The sequence below is a fragment of the Carassius gibelio genome, chromosome A4 (assembly GCF_023724105.1).
Source record: "Carassius gibelio isolate Cgi1373 ecotype wild population from Czech Republic chromosome A4, carGib1.2-hapl.c, whole genome shotgun sequence".
Lineage (NCBI taxonomy): Eukaryota > Metazoa > Chordata > Actinopteri > Cypriniformes > Cyprinidae > Carassius > Carassius gibelio.
This window is the reverse complement of record NC_068374.1, coordinates 27,000,396-27,018,856: the sequence shown is the minus strand read 5'-3', so window position 1 is coordinate 27,018,856 and position 18,461 is coordinate 27,000,396. Positions and strand designations below refer to the sequence as shown.

Below are 18,461 nucleotides of genomic sequence, written 5' to 3'. Positions count from 1 at the left end.
TCTTTTCTACACACATAGGGGTATTCCCTTCTGTAGTGCGTGTCTTCATTATCTTTACGTTGAGATATTATGAAAAATTACCAGCCTTGAGACAGCTGCCCAGATGTGCGCTCACTTTAATTATGTCGGGGTAACCAAGCATGTCGTCGAGAAAACAGAGGCGTAAGAACGGCGTCAATGAGAGTACGGGAGAGGACGGCAAAATGTTCTCTCTTGAAAAATCTTTTCTCTCTCTTATCTGCTGGAGTGAATGCTGTCAAAAGCATTTTCAGCCGAGCAGATGGAGTGGAGAGTGTCATCAGTTCAGGAGATCCAATCCAGTCCCTTTACTTGAAAAAGCTCTCAAACCTCAGTGCCAGTGGAGCCTCAGAAGGAAAGACTGAAATGGAGAGAGACAGAAGAGCACGCAGGAGACAGAATGCCAAAACTGCCTCCCTCTCGACGACCTTTATTCACTCAATTACAAAACATGTCCTGCGGCAAACGTCAACAGCTGCAGGCAAGATAATGAGCATTTAAACTTCCATCTCTGCTCAGGTGTTTATGCATATCACATTCTTTTCTCTTTCTTAGACTGTCTTCCCTCCTTCTCTGGATCTCTGGATCCAGCATCTCATATTATAAGCTGCCATAAATTCTCATTTAGTCTCAGTCTGGTTCATATTGCCCCAACAAATGCCAATATTTAGTCATTTTGCCCAATTTCCCCTTGTATTTGATTGGTTAGTGACAGCACATCTTCGTACCTTGGTCTACGACGATGCGTGGGACTTCCTTCTCCGCAGGAGAGCTGCAGGTAATGCGGTTGCCCTCAACCAGACCGTCCATCTCTGCCAGGTCCTCAAAGGTGCAGTTGACCCCTGCAGAAAGTTCTGGAACATTATGTGCCTCCAGCACTAGCTGTCAAGGAAAAAGAAAACACAAGTTGAAGTTATTCAGGGGAGAAAATAGAAGGGAATAACGGACAGGACAAACTTTGGTGTGCGTCACAAACTGACACACCATCTCTGCCCTTAAAACTGCCGTAACGTGGATATTTTCTCATGTCTGTGATCTACAATGCTCTTGAGAGAGAAGGAAGTCTGCAGACTCCACACATGGGAAATCTCAATCCAGCTGCAGACATCAAGACATCCCGGAAAACACACGCAGCGGTTTTATAAATATCCCAGCTGACACGTGGCCAACCACACAGCCAAATCAGGCCATTGAACCAGTGGCCACATATCTCCTAAATTTCCTGGAGGGAAACGTCCAGAGACATCAAGACACTTCAGTCAGCGTGTTCTGACTCTAATGTGTTTCACTGAACACAAGTGGGTGGGAAATTGAGAGAGAGAAGGAGAGAATGAGAAAGAGAGAGGGCTATGGGGTGAGAGTTTTCATTCTCTCTTTTCTTTATGACTCTCATCTGGAGAGCCGCTGTTTGCTCTCTCACTCCTTGTGTCCTCTCCATCTCTGTTACCCACAATGCCCTCTGGCTCCCAGCCTTCGAATGAATTTCAAGCTCTGCTCTGAAGCACATGTGTTGCCTGACACCAGAGTCAGATGAAGTGAGAAACAGAAGGGGAAGTTGGCAAAGAGAAGAATGAGAAAGAGAAACTGTCATGAGACTGAAAGAAATACCCCCTTTAGACCTGCCATTACATTGGCATTGTTTATTATCCACATACAACTATGCATTAAGCATATAATACAGAAGTTGCACCACTAGTAGTCATTATCATCTTCCAGTTTCAATTTGTATTGTCAGTAAAACATAAATGCAGTAAAGTATACTTTTAAATACACAATCATTCATATTTAAACTTTTTGTGACTGCGAAATGACCAGAACTTGTTTTATTTTGCTCTCATAATGACACAACAGACATTGCAGTTTTGTGATCTGATCTCTCAATATAATGAACAGCAAATCAACCCACCACATTTCTTTTTGAATCTTTTATTTTTCTCCCCAATGCTATCATCTTTCTCAGTCTATTGTCTTTAAGATTCTATTTTCTCCAATTCTAAACCTTCTTAATATCCTCTACCCTGGGTAGGTTTCTAAAGCAGGAAAAACGATCTGAATATTGTCAAAGAGAGCACAAAAACACTTTTTTTTCCATCTTGCCCCCTGTCTTGCAGTTATCTGTTTTCCCATTAAAGTTCAGGATGCACCGGTGGATGGTGGCGCCACTCTGGGATTTAATTTATTTTTCCTTTTAGAGAGGGATGCTGAGAGAATTTCTTCAATTACATTTCAAGTAGTTGCGAACAAACCCTTGCTGGCCATGACAAATATGAAAATCATCCCACTTGGGAAACAAACATAAAAAGACCTCTTGCAGCAGAGGGTACGACATGAGGAATATGGTGTCTTTGATTACCTCCTGCCTGAACTAAAGAATGCATCAAGAGGACAGACTCTCACGGACTTCAGATGCTGATGCGGATTTCTAATTACGCTTCAAGATTTGTAGGTGGAGGGAAACAGAGATGTCGATGTTCCCCCAGAGACCCCGAGAGCTTTGAGACTCTACCCATTGTACCCCTTGTTATACTTTAAAATGGAAATGAATAATGGATAAAATCAATCTACATATAATTGAATTCTGAGAGCACCGATAGTGTCAAATCCAGTCATGATTGATGTTTTCCGTAAGTGTAATCCTTCTTCAGAATAATGCTAAAGCTGAGCTATGCTCTGATTATCAGAGATTATCTAAAAAGAAACAAAATCAAAGTCAACTTCTTTGGTAAATGCACTTAGTAATTCAAACAGCAGCAGTTTAAAAGCGGCTAATTCCTCTTAAGATGGGCTTTACTGTGGTTTGCTGCTAGGTGGAGGTCCAGGAAAGCTTATGGGTAAAATGTGAAATAACGTGAAAATATATGAAATAGTCAAAAAATGTTTTCTTTTGGATTATAAATGTACTTCAATTCCTATATACTCCCTGCAGACGGAACAAAGGAGCTTTGTGCTTATCTCCTCAAACAAATATTTAATAATGAAAAAGGTCAAGAAACCGCATGAATGCCTATAGTGTATTTCTGTGCACAGTTTGCAATTTATTGCATTGCAGATGTGTTGTTTTCCTTTTAATAATTTCAGTTTAAAGGAAAAGGTCATTCTCTCTCTCACACTTTGTAAATTGCTTACCATACTTTTCATAACAAACATACTGTTTAAACAGTAATTTTGTGCACAATTTTAAATATTTTTTCTATTTTAATCTCGCAAAGCTAATTTTCAGCAGTCATTACTCTAGTCTTGTTTACATGATGCTTCAATAATCATTCATAATATGCACATTTTCTCAAGAAACATGTCTTTTTTTCAATATAATCAATGTTGTAAACAGTTGTGCTGCTAAATATTTTTTGTGGAAACTTTTTTTCAGGATTCTTCCATAAACGGAACGATGGAATGTTCAAAAGAACATAATTTTTTGTAACAAATGCAAAAGTTGTTACTGTCACTTCTGATCAGTTTAATGCATTACCAAATATAAGGTTTTAATTTTATAAAAATTACTATTATTATTATTATTATTATTATTATTTATGATATTACATCAAACCAACTCAAGGCTACTGGTCTAAGCTGGTCTTTTCAGCAGGGATGTGCTCATATTAAGAGAAAACTGAGAGTATTGATCTATTGACACATCTGGAGAGTTGATACAAGGACTTCTTGTGATATGATCACATCAACTCTTCAATAACTGTGAACAGCTACTACTGAATATCCTGACATTTGCTTTGACTGTTTGCCCAGATACAGTCGACACGAATGCTCTGATTGAAAGCAATAACGTACTTACATATAGAGAAACACTGCTGTGTAAATTAATACGTTTTATCTAAACATATCTAGGTCCTGGTTAAACATCATTCCATGAAGCACAGATCTTGGTGACGTAATGGGAGTTTATTAGCTCTTAAACAGCTTAGTAGTTGAGGATTTGATTTTGGGCCTAGAATACAGATCCCGAATCAGCTCAACGGCCAGCTCCTCTAGTGGAGACATTAATCTGATATAAAAGCTCAGAGGAGGTGCTGGATTACATCAGGATAAAGTCTGAAACCATGGCCTGCTTTGATGGATTTTACACAGACACACACATTCACACACACACATTCAACAAGCGATCAGCCAACAAAAGAAAACACCAACCGAAAAAAGTAACTGTCCTGACAAGGGATATGATCACATAGTGACTGGCATGAGGAAGTGGAGTTGATATGACTGTGCTTACTGTACATGCAAAACAATATTATGATATAAAGTGGCTTATATGTATTTTAATCAGAAAGTGACATGCTGAATATTTTTAAGTATACCATTCAGGAACACCCCTGATCAGCTTTGTGCCGCGTGTGGGACTCGATCCAAACGTCACTGAATTAACATGGCATGTGTGATACGGTCAGGATGCATGACGTGTCTTCATAAACCCATCAGCGTAACATGCAGATCCATAAAGGCTGAACTTAAGACCATGATCGCATTAATGACGGAGCCAGAAGAGTAATGGACTCCATAACTGAATTAGTAAAGGCTAATGTCAATATGTTTGGCTTTATCCTCAGAAACACTTTAAGGGGTTCTGTAATACCTCAGTATTCCTTAAGGATGTTTTATGGTGTGATAACACGGACGGAACTGAGGTGAGAACTGAAAATGAGTGCTCACCAGGACACTGTACTGAGACACGGAGATGTTGTTGGGGTGAACGCTGAGTCTCACACACTGCTTTATGTCTGAGGCAAAGCGCCGAGGCTCGGAGGACCGTTCGCACTTCTCCTTCCTGGTGCACCTGGAAAACAAAGATGAAAAGAAATATTTGAGCACCTGAGAAAGGGAGAAAGACAGCATGTAAAAGGAAGACAAAGCGTTTGATAGAATGGGTGGAAAATAGAAACAGCTTCACATATGTTTTCGACCATCTTCCATCTGTGACCAGCACAGCATGAAGGAAATGGAACACAAGCTTCGTTACTAGTCCAAATCCATGCATTCGATTTCATTTTTTATAGGATAGAGGGAGTTGGGACAGAGAGAGTCCCTAAAACAACAGCGACTCTATTTGTGTATGCAGATCAGGCCCAAAGAGCTGAGGGACAGGCCAGCTTTGTGTTCTACCCTTAATGAAGCGTATTCATGGCTCCCAGGTTCTGCAGCCGGGGAAAATCAGAGCTCAGAGCCCCTCCTTTTAGACACAAACACCCTCCACACTGGGTCACAGATCTGATGAGGAGACAACCCTAACACTGTGACATCTAATCCAGACACATCAGATTACAGGACCAAGGCCAAACTCGTTTAAGACTATTTTATACTAGTGACCGCTTGACTTGCAGAATTACAATCTGGTGCTAAAGAACCCAGACACCAATACAGTGCACTGTTTTCCAGGACCCTGTGACAGTTAATTGTAATGATCTGCATTAAAAAAGATGAATTATTTTCTAATCCTTTATAAGATAGAAAGACATATGGATTTAGAGTCTTACATTTAAACATTTTTTAGGATTTCACATGACCAAAATTATTTACTGTAGAAAAGTAAACACAGAATGTCATTTAATTAAATATTAAAATAAAGTTAGAACATAAAATTAAATATAATCTATTAATACATTTTATATATTTATAGATTATTATTATTTATTAATATTTTTCGGTAATACTTTAGTATAGGGACCAATTCTTACTATTAATTAGTTCCTTATTAGCATGCATGTTATTCTCATATTGGCTGTTTATTAGTATATACTGTATAAAGCACATTATTCTGCATGACCATATCATCCTTAATCCTACCCAATACATAAACTTAACAACTACCGTATTAACTATTAATAAACAGAAAATTTGGAGTTTATTGAGGCAAAAATTGTAGTTAAAATTTGACATTAAAATAAAGTTTGATTAAAAATACAAATTATGCAGCAAGTATTTATATGAAACGAGATACAACATAACATAAGACAATATACAATTTTGTTTAGTAAAAGACCCATCTTGTAATCGTTCATAAAACATTGTGTCTTGCACTTAAACATTTTCAAGTTTTACTTGCTTGAAGTACAACACTGGCTAAAATAGTCTGCTCTGACCGAGTTTTTTTAGCCTGTCATTCCGTGCAATAATCCAGATTGGCTTTATTCAAATCAGTGAAGCAATTAACTACGAATCAGCACAGAGTCCTTACGAGAGGGAGAGAAGTTTATAACGGATGACAGTTGTGACAGGGTTTTCTTCTACTGCAGAAAAGAAGGGGGGAGAGCGAGGTAGGACAGTGAATGAATTGAAAAGTTAAGAAGCCTAACGTGGAGAACTCTGGGAACAGAATGGGAATAATCTGCTGGTGAATGAAAGAGGAAACGAAAGAGATTTAAATGGCAACAATCATCCTCTTTCTCTATGCTTCTGTGCTAAGCAGGTCTAAGATGCGTTTAATCAGAATGCCCTCCTTTGTACCTCCAAATCACACAGCCGGAATCCCTTTTCTGCGGCTGATTTAATAAGCATGCTGTGTACTACGTGTTCAAACACACACTCACACACACACAGACACTTATGCTAGGTGGAAGCTATGGGTGGTGTAACATTGAACTCTAAAACGAACGAGTGTGTAGCATTCTCAGAACGCTGTGGGAGAGACAAACAGTGCAAGTCGCCGGATGATTTGGTGGGGCTGTGCATCCCGCAGTTAGATGCACTTGTCAAAGGCCTTTAACAAAACATCATATCTAACAAATCCCTCTCTGTATACAGGTAGACTTGGTAAGCATGTAGGCAGTGAAGCCTGTTTCTCACCAATAGGGGGCATATGAGGGTTGGCTGTTTGTAATTTCGAGATTACAGGGGCTTTGACATGTTGTGGCTGAAACAAGCCAGTGCTGCTTGTAAGAACAGGAATATTTCGTATTTAAAAGGGTTATAAAGGAGATGCCTGCTTATGGCCTGAGAGCACTGTAAAAACATTTATGTGCCTTCATTTATGAGCTTGTGTAAAAGGCCCAGAGACAAATACCTGCAGGATGAATAGCAGTATGGTTGTGTATCTCATTCCTTTAATAAATTAAACATTTATTGGATAAATAAAAAGAGTATGAGACTGACCCTATTTACTTTATTCACACTTTCAGTCTTACTGTGAACAATATTTATTTTAAACATAATATTTATATCATTATCAAATCAATTCCCAGTGGATAAATTTTCCCTGAAATTTATTTGCATCTGGAAATATTACAAACAATATAATACATGTAAAATAATACATTTAATCTAAAATTGTATACATGTGAAATGACAATATACTGTTTATTTTATCAACATTAATACACTGAATTTGATTATTGACTTCTAAAAGTTAATTATATTATATTATATTTCCAGTTTCTAGATTTTTCTGTTATGTATGTGTGTCGAGTTCATTAATATTTCTTCATGTGTGCACAGTGTGTGCATGAGCGTGTGTATGAGTTTATTAAAACCACCTCAGCCCTGCAAATGCTTTTCCATCTGATGAATTGCCGATTTCCTTGATAAGTCATCCAGCGTGCACCTGTCGACACGCGGGAGGTTTGTTTTAATGCCTTATCATTAGTGAAGTAAACTGTTCTATTAGAAGACTAAGGAGTAATTTGTTTCCCTCATTATGTAAATACTGCTCGAACATGGCGAAATGCAGTACTTTGATGAATAATGAACAGGAAATGAAATCGCATCAAAGTGATCAAGCAGACGAGAGTTCAGGAATGAGCACACGCAAAACACCGAGGACGGCCTCCTGGCATCTGGCCTGCCCTCTCTCTTCCTGTTCCCCTCGTGACCCTGCGTTCACTCTGCTCTCTGCCACATTGACCTAAATACCATTGCATCACCCATGCTAGCAGAGGAGAAAATAAACAAATAAATCACTGCACACATCAATAAATGAATAAAAAGATGTAATTAGTGCATTCAAATTCATTTTACTCGCCAGCTTTGTGTTTTGATCGGGGGAAAGACTTGTAGTGAGTTTGCAATGCCACCCTTCACATCAAACCCACAGATATAGAGAGAGACTGCAGATGTCTTCAGAAGAAAGCAGCTAACAGAGTCAGCCAGAAGCAGCTAAATTAATAAGTTCTGTTAAAATAATAAATCCCTCAAGGTGTTTTATTCAACAGTTTCACTTGCTGTGCAACTCGTAATGGAAAATAGCACCAACCTGGCTTTGCCAAGACTAATTTATAATGAACACGAGGAAGTACATTTCTCATGTGTGACTGATGACACTGGTCTAGTGGAGTTTAAAGTGTGTGAACTCCCAAGGTCTGACCAGTAGCATGAAGCAGAGACAACCGCTTAATGGGACACTGGAGGAGAACTATACAGAGGCAGGTTTCTTAAGAAAGAGACTGTCTATGCTTAGAAAAGCAAACTAACACAGTGATTTGAAGTTTTATGAAGTACAGAGTACGTATATGCAAATGCAACGAATGAGGTAATCCAGAAGACCTAATAAAATAAATTTAAAAAATCACAAAAAATGTATTAACATAAAAAAAAAAAAAAACTTTCCTAAATTAGACCAAGTTACTTAAAGAAACAGAGAGCAAAAAGAAGAGAAAGCAAGAAAGAGAAATGTAAAAGCACTAAGCATGTCATCTCAGTTGATTTCAACATGGTTTGTCATTGGCACGTGGCTAAGCTAACAACACAATACTCTAAATAGGCGTAAGATACATATTTTTAGCATTAAATAGAAGCTGAGTTATAATTGGCATTTCTCTCATCTTCCCAAACGCCTCGGTTTTTCTTACACTAAGCTTGTTGCAGTGCATTCTGCGATTGCCGCTTTAGAATTTGGCCAAAATGAATGCAGATATCTTGGGAAGCAGAGTAATTAAGATCCTACCTTTTACAATAGCCTGCGAATTTGAAGTGTTTTAAAATGCTACCACAGTAATTATAGTTTTGATAGAAGAGGAAAAACCTTTTACATTGAAACGCCTACCATTCCTAAGCCAATTCTACTCCAAACATTTCACGGAAATTCCATTATGCGTGAATAAAAAAGCAAAGCCACAGTACTGTATTCGTACTGAGTTCAGCTGCTAGCCCCCTGTGAGAGAAGAGCCGGTCGGTCACCATCATTATGGAGTGAGCTAAGAAGAGGGATGCAAGGAAAGAGGAAGACATGAAGCCGAGAACAAGAAGGAGGGGAGAAGAGAGACAGAGGAAGATACTTGTGGAGAGTCATTACGCAGCCCAGTGGCTCTGACCCGATTATTCCCAGCAGAGACCTCAGGCCCACTGCCCCCCACTGGTCCACAAACCACAGCTGAGTGGAAAATTAGTATGGAGCACCCCGGGAATGACCCCAACACACTGAGGCATGAGACACCAAACACACACGTGCACAGAAAACATTCACTCACTTAACACCATGTACAAAAAATAGAATCCAATATTCATTCAGCATGGGTGGTATATAATCATAAACAAGTTTATATTACAAGTATATATTACATATAGACAAGAATATATCTTTTTTTTTTTTTTATAAAACTATTTAGTTAATGCAGTAAATTAAAATAAATTAAAGGTACTTTATCTCTTTTTCTATTTGGAACGTTATGGACACAATTCAAAAGAAAAGATTATTCATGACAAATGAATAAATCTGACAACAGTGCAAAAAAAGACAGAATTTGCATTATGTAATGGCTCGGTTTAAAACAGGGGTCGCCATTGTCTATCTGGACCACAAACCTTTTGACATAATGAAATAAATAAATGCCAAACGCCATTTTCTACTATAACCTAATTAATAGGCACCTCAATGTCAGCTCAGTAGAACTGAATGTGTCCTACGCTACAGTACCTCAGGTTGCTACTACAGTTAACTGTTCCCACGTTCAAACGTGTGGTCGTGCGTGCAGTAAAGAGAGCGGCCTCTCGGTTACAACTGACATCCACTGTGTGGTCAAAAAACCTGAAAATATTGCAAATTAATGAGTAGACTATCACTTGAATGATTGTTTGGAAAGACTGCCATGGATTCTTGTACTTTTGCTCAACCATATTTACTCCAGCTCTGCCTAATAGCAGCATGACCTCAGAATCTGAGCTGCATTTCTAAACACTTTCATGTGACTTGAATCCATCCGACTCCAGACTAAGGCGCAGCTGGAGAGACACATTACCTATCAAAGTTGGACACACCCACATAAATACCCACGATCCATCTCAATGCCATAAAAGCGCCACGTTTTCCGTGACGCAGCAGCACTCGCCTCCAAACTCGCATGCAATTTCAGGAGCTGTCAAAAACACCTCAGACCGGCTCCTTCATCTCATCTCCCTGCTGTCCCTGTTCCTCCTGGGCCAGGGGACCCATCTTACCCTGCTAATATTAAACAGATTATCTGTCTCCTCCAACACCATTTCCTCTACAGATCTGATCAAACATTGCACATACTAACACCCAATCTGTCTCCTGTGACTGCCTTCCGCCTGTCAGGATACAGCTCAGAGGAACGTTTACAACTCTTTATATATATATATATATATATATCTTGCTGTTTAGATCGAGCAGACAGATCTTTTTCCTTTCAGCTGCAGGGGTCAACTGAGTTTTCAGCAGACATGAAAGACCACTAAGAATGACCGAAAGACAAAGGCAGAGTGGATGTGAAGACATTTAGACAAAGCATTTTAAAGAGGTCACACTCAATAAGACTCCATCTAAGTAAGCAGAGTAACTTGAGAGTGTGTGTGCTATAGTTAGAGGGTCTGTCCTCTATCACAAAGGGCAAACAAACGGATCTTCAGCCACCTAAAAGAATGATCCACGTACCCAGGTGGTCAAATGCTCAAATTAGAGATATCAATCTGATCTGGTTGAACATTTACGAAAGCATTTTGCTTCTGTGCCAATGCAAGGTGAATGGCACATTTCTGGAGCTGTTTGGAAAAGAAAAACATGTATGACATTTGAAACTGGTGTAAAATTAAGCTACGATGAAGACAGGACTGTGTCTCTTTCCTTATCCTACCTGTGCTGGTTCAAAACTGCACACCTGCTGTGGTGAACACAATGTTCTTGCCATAATTCACAGAGGTGTTTTATCCCACATCTTTCTGGACCATTCAAAGACTTGGAAAATCTTGAAAAGCTATTTTTTCCAAGATAAATTTAGAAGCACATTCTAACATCACTTTTTAGTTTGAGAAGGTTTTTGTTGTTAAAGTAGCTCAGAAAGGTTCTTGTAAACCTCAAATATAATTTATGTAGCATAAAACTTGTGCTGAGAAGTTTGATGTACTTCAGTGATTTGATTTGAAATCGTTCATTTAAATCATAATTTATTTAAATTATTAATTATAATTTTAATGTTATTTTGAACTTTACTAATACATTACTAAAATCAAAAGTTGCATCTGATAATATTTAACAGATCAGAGCGTAACAAACTAACAAGGAACAGTTATATTTTATTAATGAATGTTAACCGATAAATACATACTGTAACATTGTTTGATGATGCTAGTTAATATACACATACAAATATTATTATAATTTAATAACTATCCAGTGGTTTATTATGTATATTAGCATTAGTATAATATAATAATAATGTATGCCTTTCTTTTGTTAAACACAAAAGATGAAATCTGAATTTCTGAATTTATTTTGGTCTCCATGGAAGGTGGATATTATTATGGTTTGGAATGACATGACGGTGAATACATAATGACGATTCCTTTAACTTCCTCCACATCTATTTCCTGTCTTTTCAATCAATGCCTGTGCTCTCTCTCTCTCTCTCTATCAGGTGTGTCTGTCTCCATGTCTAGTTCACGCTCTGTCACACCAGGACAGGCCACCCCTCTTGCTGTCTTCTACCCCCTCTCCCCTTTGCATTCTCTCCCTGTGTCTCCTGCTCTTTCTCTGGTGACAGCATGGTGACAGTGAGGGATAGGTTGAGTCGTGTAGGACTGCCTGCGCTCTGAGAAATCTTGCTGACAGTCGTGAAGTGTGGCTGTAGCTCTGTCCTGATGCTTCAGTCACTTTTGGAGCATGTTCCTTTCTCTCAGCCAGCCGCAAACTCCTCCTCCCAGGCTCTTCAGGAGTTCAGGACCAGGGGTGACAGAGCCGGTCCTGCTCCCCCGAGGAGACGCCACTCTCTGCTGGGCACAGCGGGTGCCGTGCATGTTTTGGGTCCAAAACAACTCGGGACTGACTTGACAGGCCCAGGTGGAATGCACTGAGAATAAACTGCCCCTGCTAGTACAGTTTATTTGCATTTGCAGTCTACATCATTTTAGAAATGCCACATGCAAAAGTGCTGTAACTACTTAATGTTCATTGTTAAGAAAAATGGCACTGCCAAAATTTATTATGTTCCAGATAAATTTGACCCACAACACATAGGACAATAATGGTAAACTAGGAAGTTTTTCTTGAAATTGTGTGACTACATCTCATTTAAGGTAAAGAACATGCCTGCAAAGTGTAGACACTTCTGAATCGAATCTTGAAATTGTTAGCACCGTGCTCTACTGTTTGAGTTTAAAAATGCAATTTTTTAAAATGTAATCAATTTAAAATTGAGAAAACTATTTAAAAATGTGTATATTTACAATTTTAAAAATAATTACTCTCATGTTAACTTTTTTTCGTAGTATTAGTTATTTTATTTATTTATTTCTGTTGTTGTTTTTGTTCTTACTGCCCCATCCTGGGACATTCGTACAGACAATAACAATGATTGCTGCTTCTCTCATCATACATTAGAAAAGAATGCAGGGGAAGGCCCTGCCAGAGAGAGGACCTTAGAGGCATAAACAAAGCCTTAGAATCCAACACATACACACACACACAGTACAGTGGATCAAAGAGAGCTGCATTAAAACCTCTCTCGGTCCAGCCACACAAACATAAGTTCTGGAAGACTAAGTAAAACATTTCAGAATGGACCCAAACTTATATGCATATAAGATTAAGAAAATGTTTTAATAATGAATGTATTTGAGGTCATAGCAGCATTTTCAGAATATAAGACATAATGTACATAAATATATCAAAATTTATAGGACTTTAAGCTTCAGATGAAAAATAAAAAGCAAAGGCAAAATACATTCAATAAATAAATAAATAAATCCCAATTTAATTGTGGATGCCATCTGTAAAGTTATTACAGTTTTAAACAATGATCTCATTTCTCATAAAGCCTCAGTAACATGTTGTCAAAGATACTGATGGATAAAGACATACTGATATTCTTGACGTGCCCCAAAATAATATCCATCTCATAACCATCCTAATAAAGATACATAAAGATATTATAATGGAGTATGAATTTGCATCTTTGTCAATCTGCTCCAGTCTCACTCTGTCAGCCTTCTTCAGAAGGAGAGACTGAAATCTGACAGCATTATTTTCCCCGTCTTAATGATGATTTACAGCCTATCCGTCTCCACGCCATTCCAAAGCATCACAATCACTGCTCATTTACACCCTGCAAAATGACTGCCTGCGAAACATTCTGGCAATGTTTCCACGACATTTGTAAAGCAGTCAGGGGAGTTATTCATTGCAGCCCTCGGGAACTAGTGTGATTGTCAAGGATGGATGTAATGTTGTTAAACTGTGGTGAATACGTTTTCCACTCAATGTGGGATTATAAAATCAAACAAGTACTATAGACTCCATAGACTGACAGAATGCAAACATCCTTCATTCACGAAATACTATACTGATTACAACAGCACTTTCATGCATTCTCTTTAGATTTAAAAAAAAAAAAATCAATAAATAGTGTAAAAAAAAAAAACACCCTCTTCTCTCATAAACAAGAACAAAACATCCTTTCCAAGTCAAAGTGGCAGAAAGAGTTCAGATGGGTTAAAATGAAAGCCTTAACAAGTAAATAAACTGCTTCATAAATTAGACATCTGAACATTTAAACTTGAGGAGCACCCTCCCTCTCTCCTAGAGTTATTGATTTCTGCCTCTCTGGTCCTGTTTTCCAAGACTAACAGACTCTTCTGGAGATCTGAGTAAACAGAAGTCTGGGAGCAGGCGGCTTTGCTCCTGTGTTGACAGAGAGAGGGAAGGTTATCTGAAGGTTGATTGGGAACAACAAACTTGGAGAGGTTCTTAAACTTTTCTCCCTTGCTATCCAGTCAGAGGCACTCGTAGCTGTAAAATATATTTCCAAGGTATTGTTGCTGTCTCAGGTTTGTCTTGTAACTCACATTTAGATGAAAGATTCATTGAGACCATTTTGGCACTGGCCATTTTGTATTCAAGACTTCAGAGTTCTTTCGTTCTCGCCTCCTCAGCACAACTGAATGCAGCCTTGTAAGCAGATTTTAATTCCCTTTTGCATTTAAACTTTTATGGAATCAAGACTTAGAATTTGTTTACACTGTTCCTCATGACCACAGGCAAAAGAGCGAAAAACCCAAGGGTATGATGGTTTGTGTGATGGTCCAGTCAACAAACTGAAGGTCAGAGCCAAACATCTTCGTAAATGCACTTAATTTAGTGACACGATCTTCCCAAGTGGATCACACACACACACTACACCCCTCTGCTCTATTCTCCACATGTTCAATAGTAGTGCAAGTTGAGCAAATAAGCCCAGTCATCCATCCATCCCTTCAGCGTGTTGTTTTCCTTCTCTCTCTGGGGGCTGTGTGGAACTCTGTTGACTTTTACATTCCTCTTGAGGACTGGAGTGTTCCGTTTCATCACAGACTCCTGCTCTCGAGCAGTTTAGATTACTATATTTATGCTCTGCTGACCAACACGTTGTTGTCACTTAACTCAAAACAGCCTTCCTAAACTCTTTTGTGCTTTGTGCCATTAGCCTGTTTCATACTATTTGATGTGTCGGAAAAGTCATGTGAAAGACCGAGACAGGAAAAAGAGATAACGATTTCCTTGAGGGATCTGAACAAACCTCTAACCCCAGTGTTAAACTGGTGCCTCAGTGGTTGTGCCACAAGTATGAATCATACCTAAAATCTCCTGTTTTTAAGCCAACATACTCAAATTTTCTCTCAAATTTTCATACTCAAAACTTAAGATCTAAACAACCGAACGACAGAATGACTGAACGATCTTTCATCTCTTATTAAAAAAAACATCCATACAGTTGCAGTACAACAGAGAATCTCTTTGTGGCATATCAGTGTTAAGATATGTTGCTTTAAGCATGATTACCCATGAAAAACAGGTAGATTACAGCAGACAGATGGGGGGTTCACTGACAGGAGTCATGCCTTGGCTTGAGAGAGCCCTCTCTGGGCAGGACTCGAGTTACAGGGACCCTGGTTAATCATGCAGGGGAGGAGAGGATGGGAAAGGTAAACTCCAGGGCAATCAATCAGCCGGGGACCCAGGGAAGCCAGGTCAGATTGCCTGACTCCATCAGAGAGTGGTGCTGTTCACTTTTTCTGGGCATGAAGCCATGGGATAGGAGAGAGAGAATGAGGGAGTGCTATGAGAAAGTATTGAAAAACACAGAAGGGACAAATAGAATGGTGATATGAAAAATGCAGAAACAAAAGAGTCCATAATAAGAAGCGACACAGGGCCTGAATGGAAGCGAGGGTTGGCCTCCGCAAACGCAGCCGTACTCGTTGTGTTGCCAACCAACATAAAGACCTCCTGTGAGTTCTGGTCCTTCTACCACCTGAGGCTAAACAACAAACTGCTGCTGTTTTTATTAGCACTGTGTCCCGTGTACACTTGACACTGTTTCTGCTGCCAGAGGACAGAGAGAAATGACAGAGTGAAGGAGAGAAAGAGGCAGCTCTCTCTTGCCGCATAGTTTTCAGTCCCAAATGACCTCCTTCCTTCATGGACAATCATGATAAGTTGATCAGCCTATTCCTGCAGTGCGAATACAGGACTTAATCCAAAACTAACAACGCCATGCTCGGTGGAATCTTTAAATAAAAATAAAACATAAAAAAAATAATAATTACAGAAAAACAGGAATCAATTCAAAATGTATAAAAACGCAATGGCTACATGGCTACATGAATAAATACCTAAATAAATGTTTAAATGGCTAATAAATAATACATAAAAATACATAATTGATGTGATTACGTCTTACGTCTTCACAGCATGGGAAAGCACAAGTCAAATGTGTTTATTTATTTTTCTATGTATTTAGTTTAAATATTTAAAATAATCGTAGGCCAATTACAATATATATTATATATAGGCAAAATAAATAATTACATATATCAATCAAGCTAAGTAGCTACATGAATAAATAGCTAAAACATAAAAATACATAAATTATGTGATTTAAATATGATGATTAAAATAAATACTGCTTAGGGATGTGCGATATGATGATATATATCGGATCATGAACAAAATAAAAAGTCTAGTGTTTCATATTATGCTCTATCAGTAGTGTCACAATATACATAATATACATTATTTATGGTAATACTTTTTCATCATTTGGATGATTTCGATCTTTACACGCTACCACAGGGCGTAAAAGGGAGACAGAACCAGGTAGAGAACTAGCCAGGACAAAAAAACAACGAGCTTGTTCCTAAACTAGGGACTTCTGTACATCTGTAGCGTGGACACGTGTTCTTTAGCAATGCAGTTTTAAAAAAAAATTTACAACACATTTAAACACAAACAGAGCTAAACATCTCTGTTTCTGTGTGAGAGGAGCCCCCCTTTTTTTGCCTCTTTATTGGCTTTGAATGATTGCATAAACACACTCATATGCATCAGCATCCTCATCTTTGCAAGCATCCTCATAAACACAGTGATTCAGGTCTTAAAAGAGAGTAAACAGCTGAAAAAGAAAACCCATACGTAACAGTATATTGGATCTGGACTTCGGTCTTAAAGGGGAAGCTGCCCAATATTCTTCCCGTCTGCTATTCATATTAATCAAACAACAATGAGAAAAAAAAAAAAAGATATATATATCATTGATATATATGTCATTGCTAAAAGAATGAACAAATATTATAGGATACACATATAATGATATAATGAAAACAAATAAATTACCAAATAATTTGTTAAAATTGCTAAATGGCTAAATAAAACAACAACAACAACAACAACAACATCAAAAAAAAACAGTCTGCTCATTTTTAATACAAGAAGTACAAAGTGGCTCAATTCACCTGTGCTCATCCTATGAACATCGACTGGATCAGGAAGCACTGTAGAGCTGATGTTAAGAAGCAAAGCTCAAGAACGAAACCATCACACATCTCAGGAGGAAACGATACATACACACGAACACGTCTCACTGTCCAGCACTAACGCAACTCTCACTTTTATAACACAAGAGTGAGTGAGAGAGAATTAAGAGAGCTAGCAGTTGAGAGACAGATGAATGTGAGATTGTAAGCATGCTTGACCTTGGGCAGATATGTGGCAAACACCATGCCTATGGCCCATGTGGCATTTAGAGTACTCAAAAGCCCTGAGAGAGACAGAGAGAGATAGGCTCTGAATCTCTACACATCTCTTTACCTCCTCTCACACTCCCTCTCTTTCTCCTGCACTTATAAGAGGGTAACAATGCTTTTGGTCTGAAACACAGCAAATGTCTGCTAGACATTCTCTTGCCTTGTTGCTCCTTAGTGGTGTGTGCATATGTGTTAAGAGTGTTTTAAGACCTAGATGTCATTTAGGGCTGTCACTTTTGAGCGAGACCTCCAGACGCACATGGGTCTAGTCTTTACATTGACTTAACATTGAATCATTTGCGCCAGACCCTCTATTCGTGTTTGGTGTGAACGCAGCGTAAGAGGTCGCTTTCACCCAGTCTTGTAAACGCCCAAGCGCGTAAAATTGCTGGTATTTTCTAAGTAATAGGGTACATATTTGGTTAAAATCGATTCCCTATTTTCATTTTCGAAACTTTTTTTGGTTGGTCCGATCGATTGTGCAATCAATTTTCGAACTAAAAGTGATAGCCCTAATGTCATTGAATATGAAGATGTGAGATAGCTTGAGATCACAATGCCGCACACAGAGACACAGACACACACACACACAGACACACACACACACACCTCTGGGGTCCTCAAAAGAGGACTATTTACAGTGGAGTGGGAAATATGGCCATCCCTTGAGGCCATGAAGCATCCATCTCCCTCACTTTCTACACAGTGGGTGGAAAGGTGGCTGTGTACAAGTATTTGTGTTTATGTGTTTCCATGTGTGTGCACATGTCTGAGATCCATTATAAGGAAAAATGTGAGAACTGTTTCCAATCTCTAGGGCCACACACTTAAATGCGAATTATCTGAATTACTCTAAATGAGTAAACATATCATGCTACATGCCTCTTAAATGGATAATCCACCCAAAAATAAAAATTGTGTCATGGTAAATGGTAAATGGACTGCATTTATATAGCGCTTTCAACAGACCACATGGCCATCCAAAGCGCTTTACA

At 38.6% G+C, this 18,461-nt stretch overlaps 1 protein-coding gene across 2 annotated transcripts in view; it reads right to left on the bottom strand.

Annotated features, from left to right (window-relative positions):
• The window catches only part of LOC127975324 (plexin-A4), a 180,209-nt gene that overhangs the window by 44,846 nt on the left and 116,902 nt on the right, over window positions 1-18,461 (bottom strand). For both annotated transcript variants that reach the window (XM_052579295.1, XM_052579286.1), the window contains exons 6-7: window positions 4,681-4,804; window positions 747-900 (exon numbers count right to left, since the gene is read on the bottom strand). In XM_052579295.1, coding sequence (XP_052435255.1) covers window positions 747-900; window positions 4,681-4,804 — 278 coding nt within the window. The remainder of the gene's footprint in view (window positions 1-746; window positions 901-4,680; window positions 4,805-18,461) is intronic.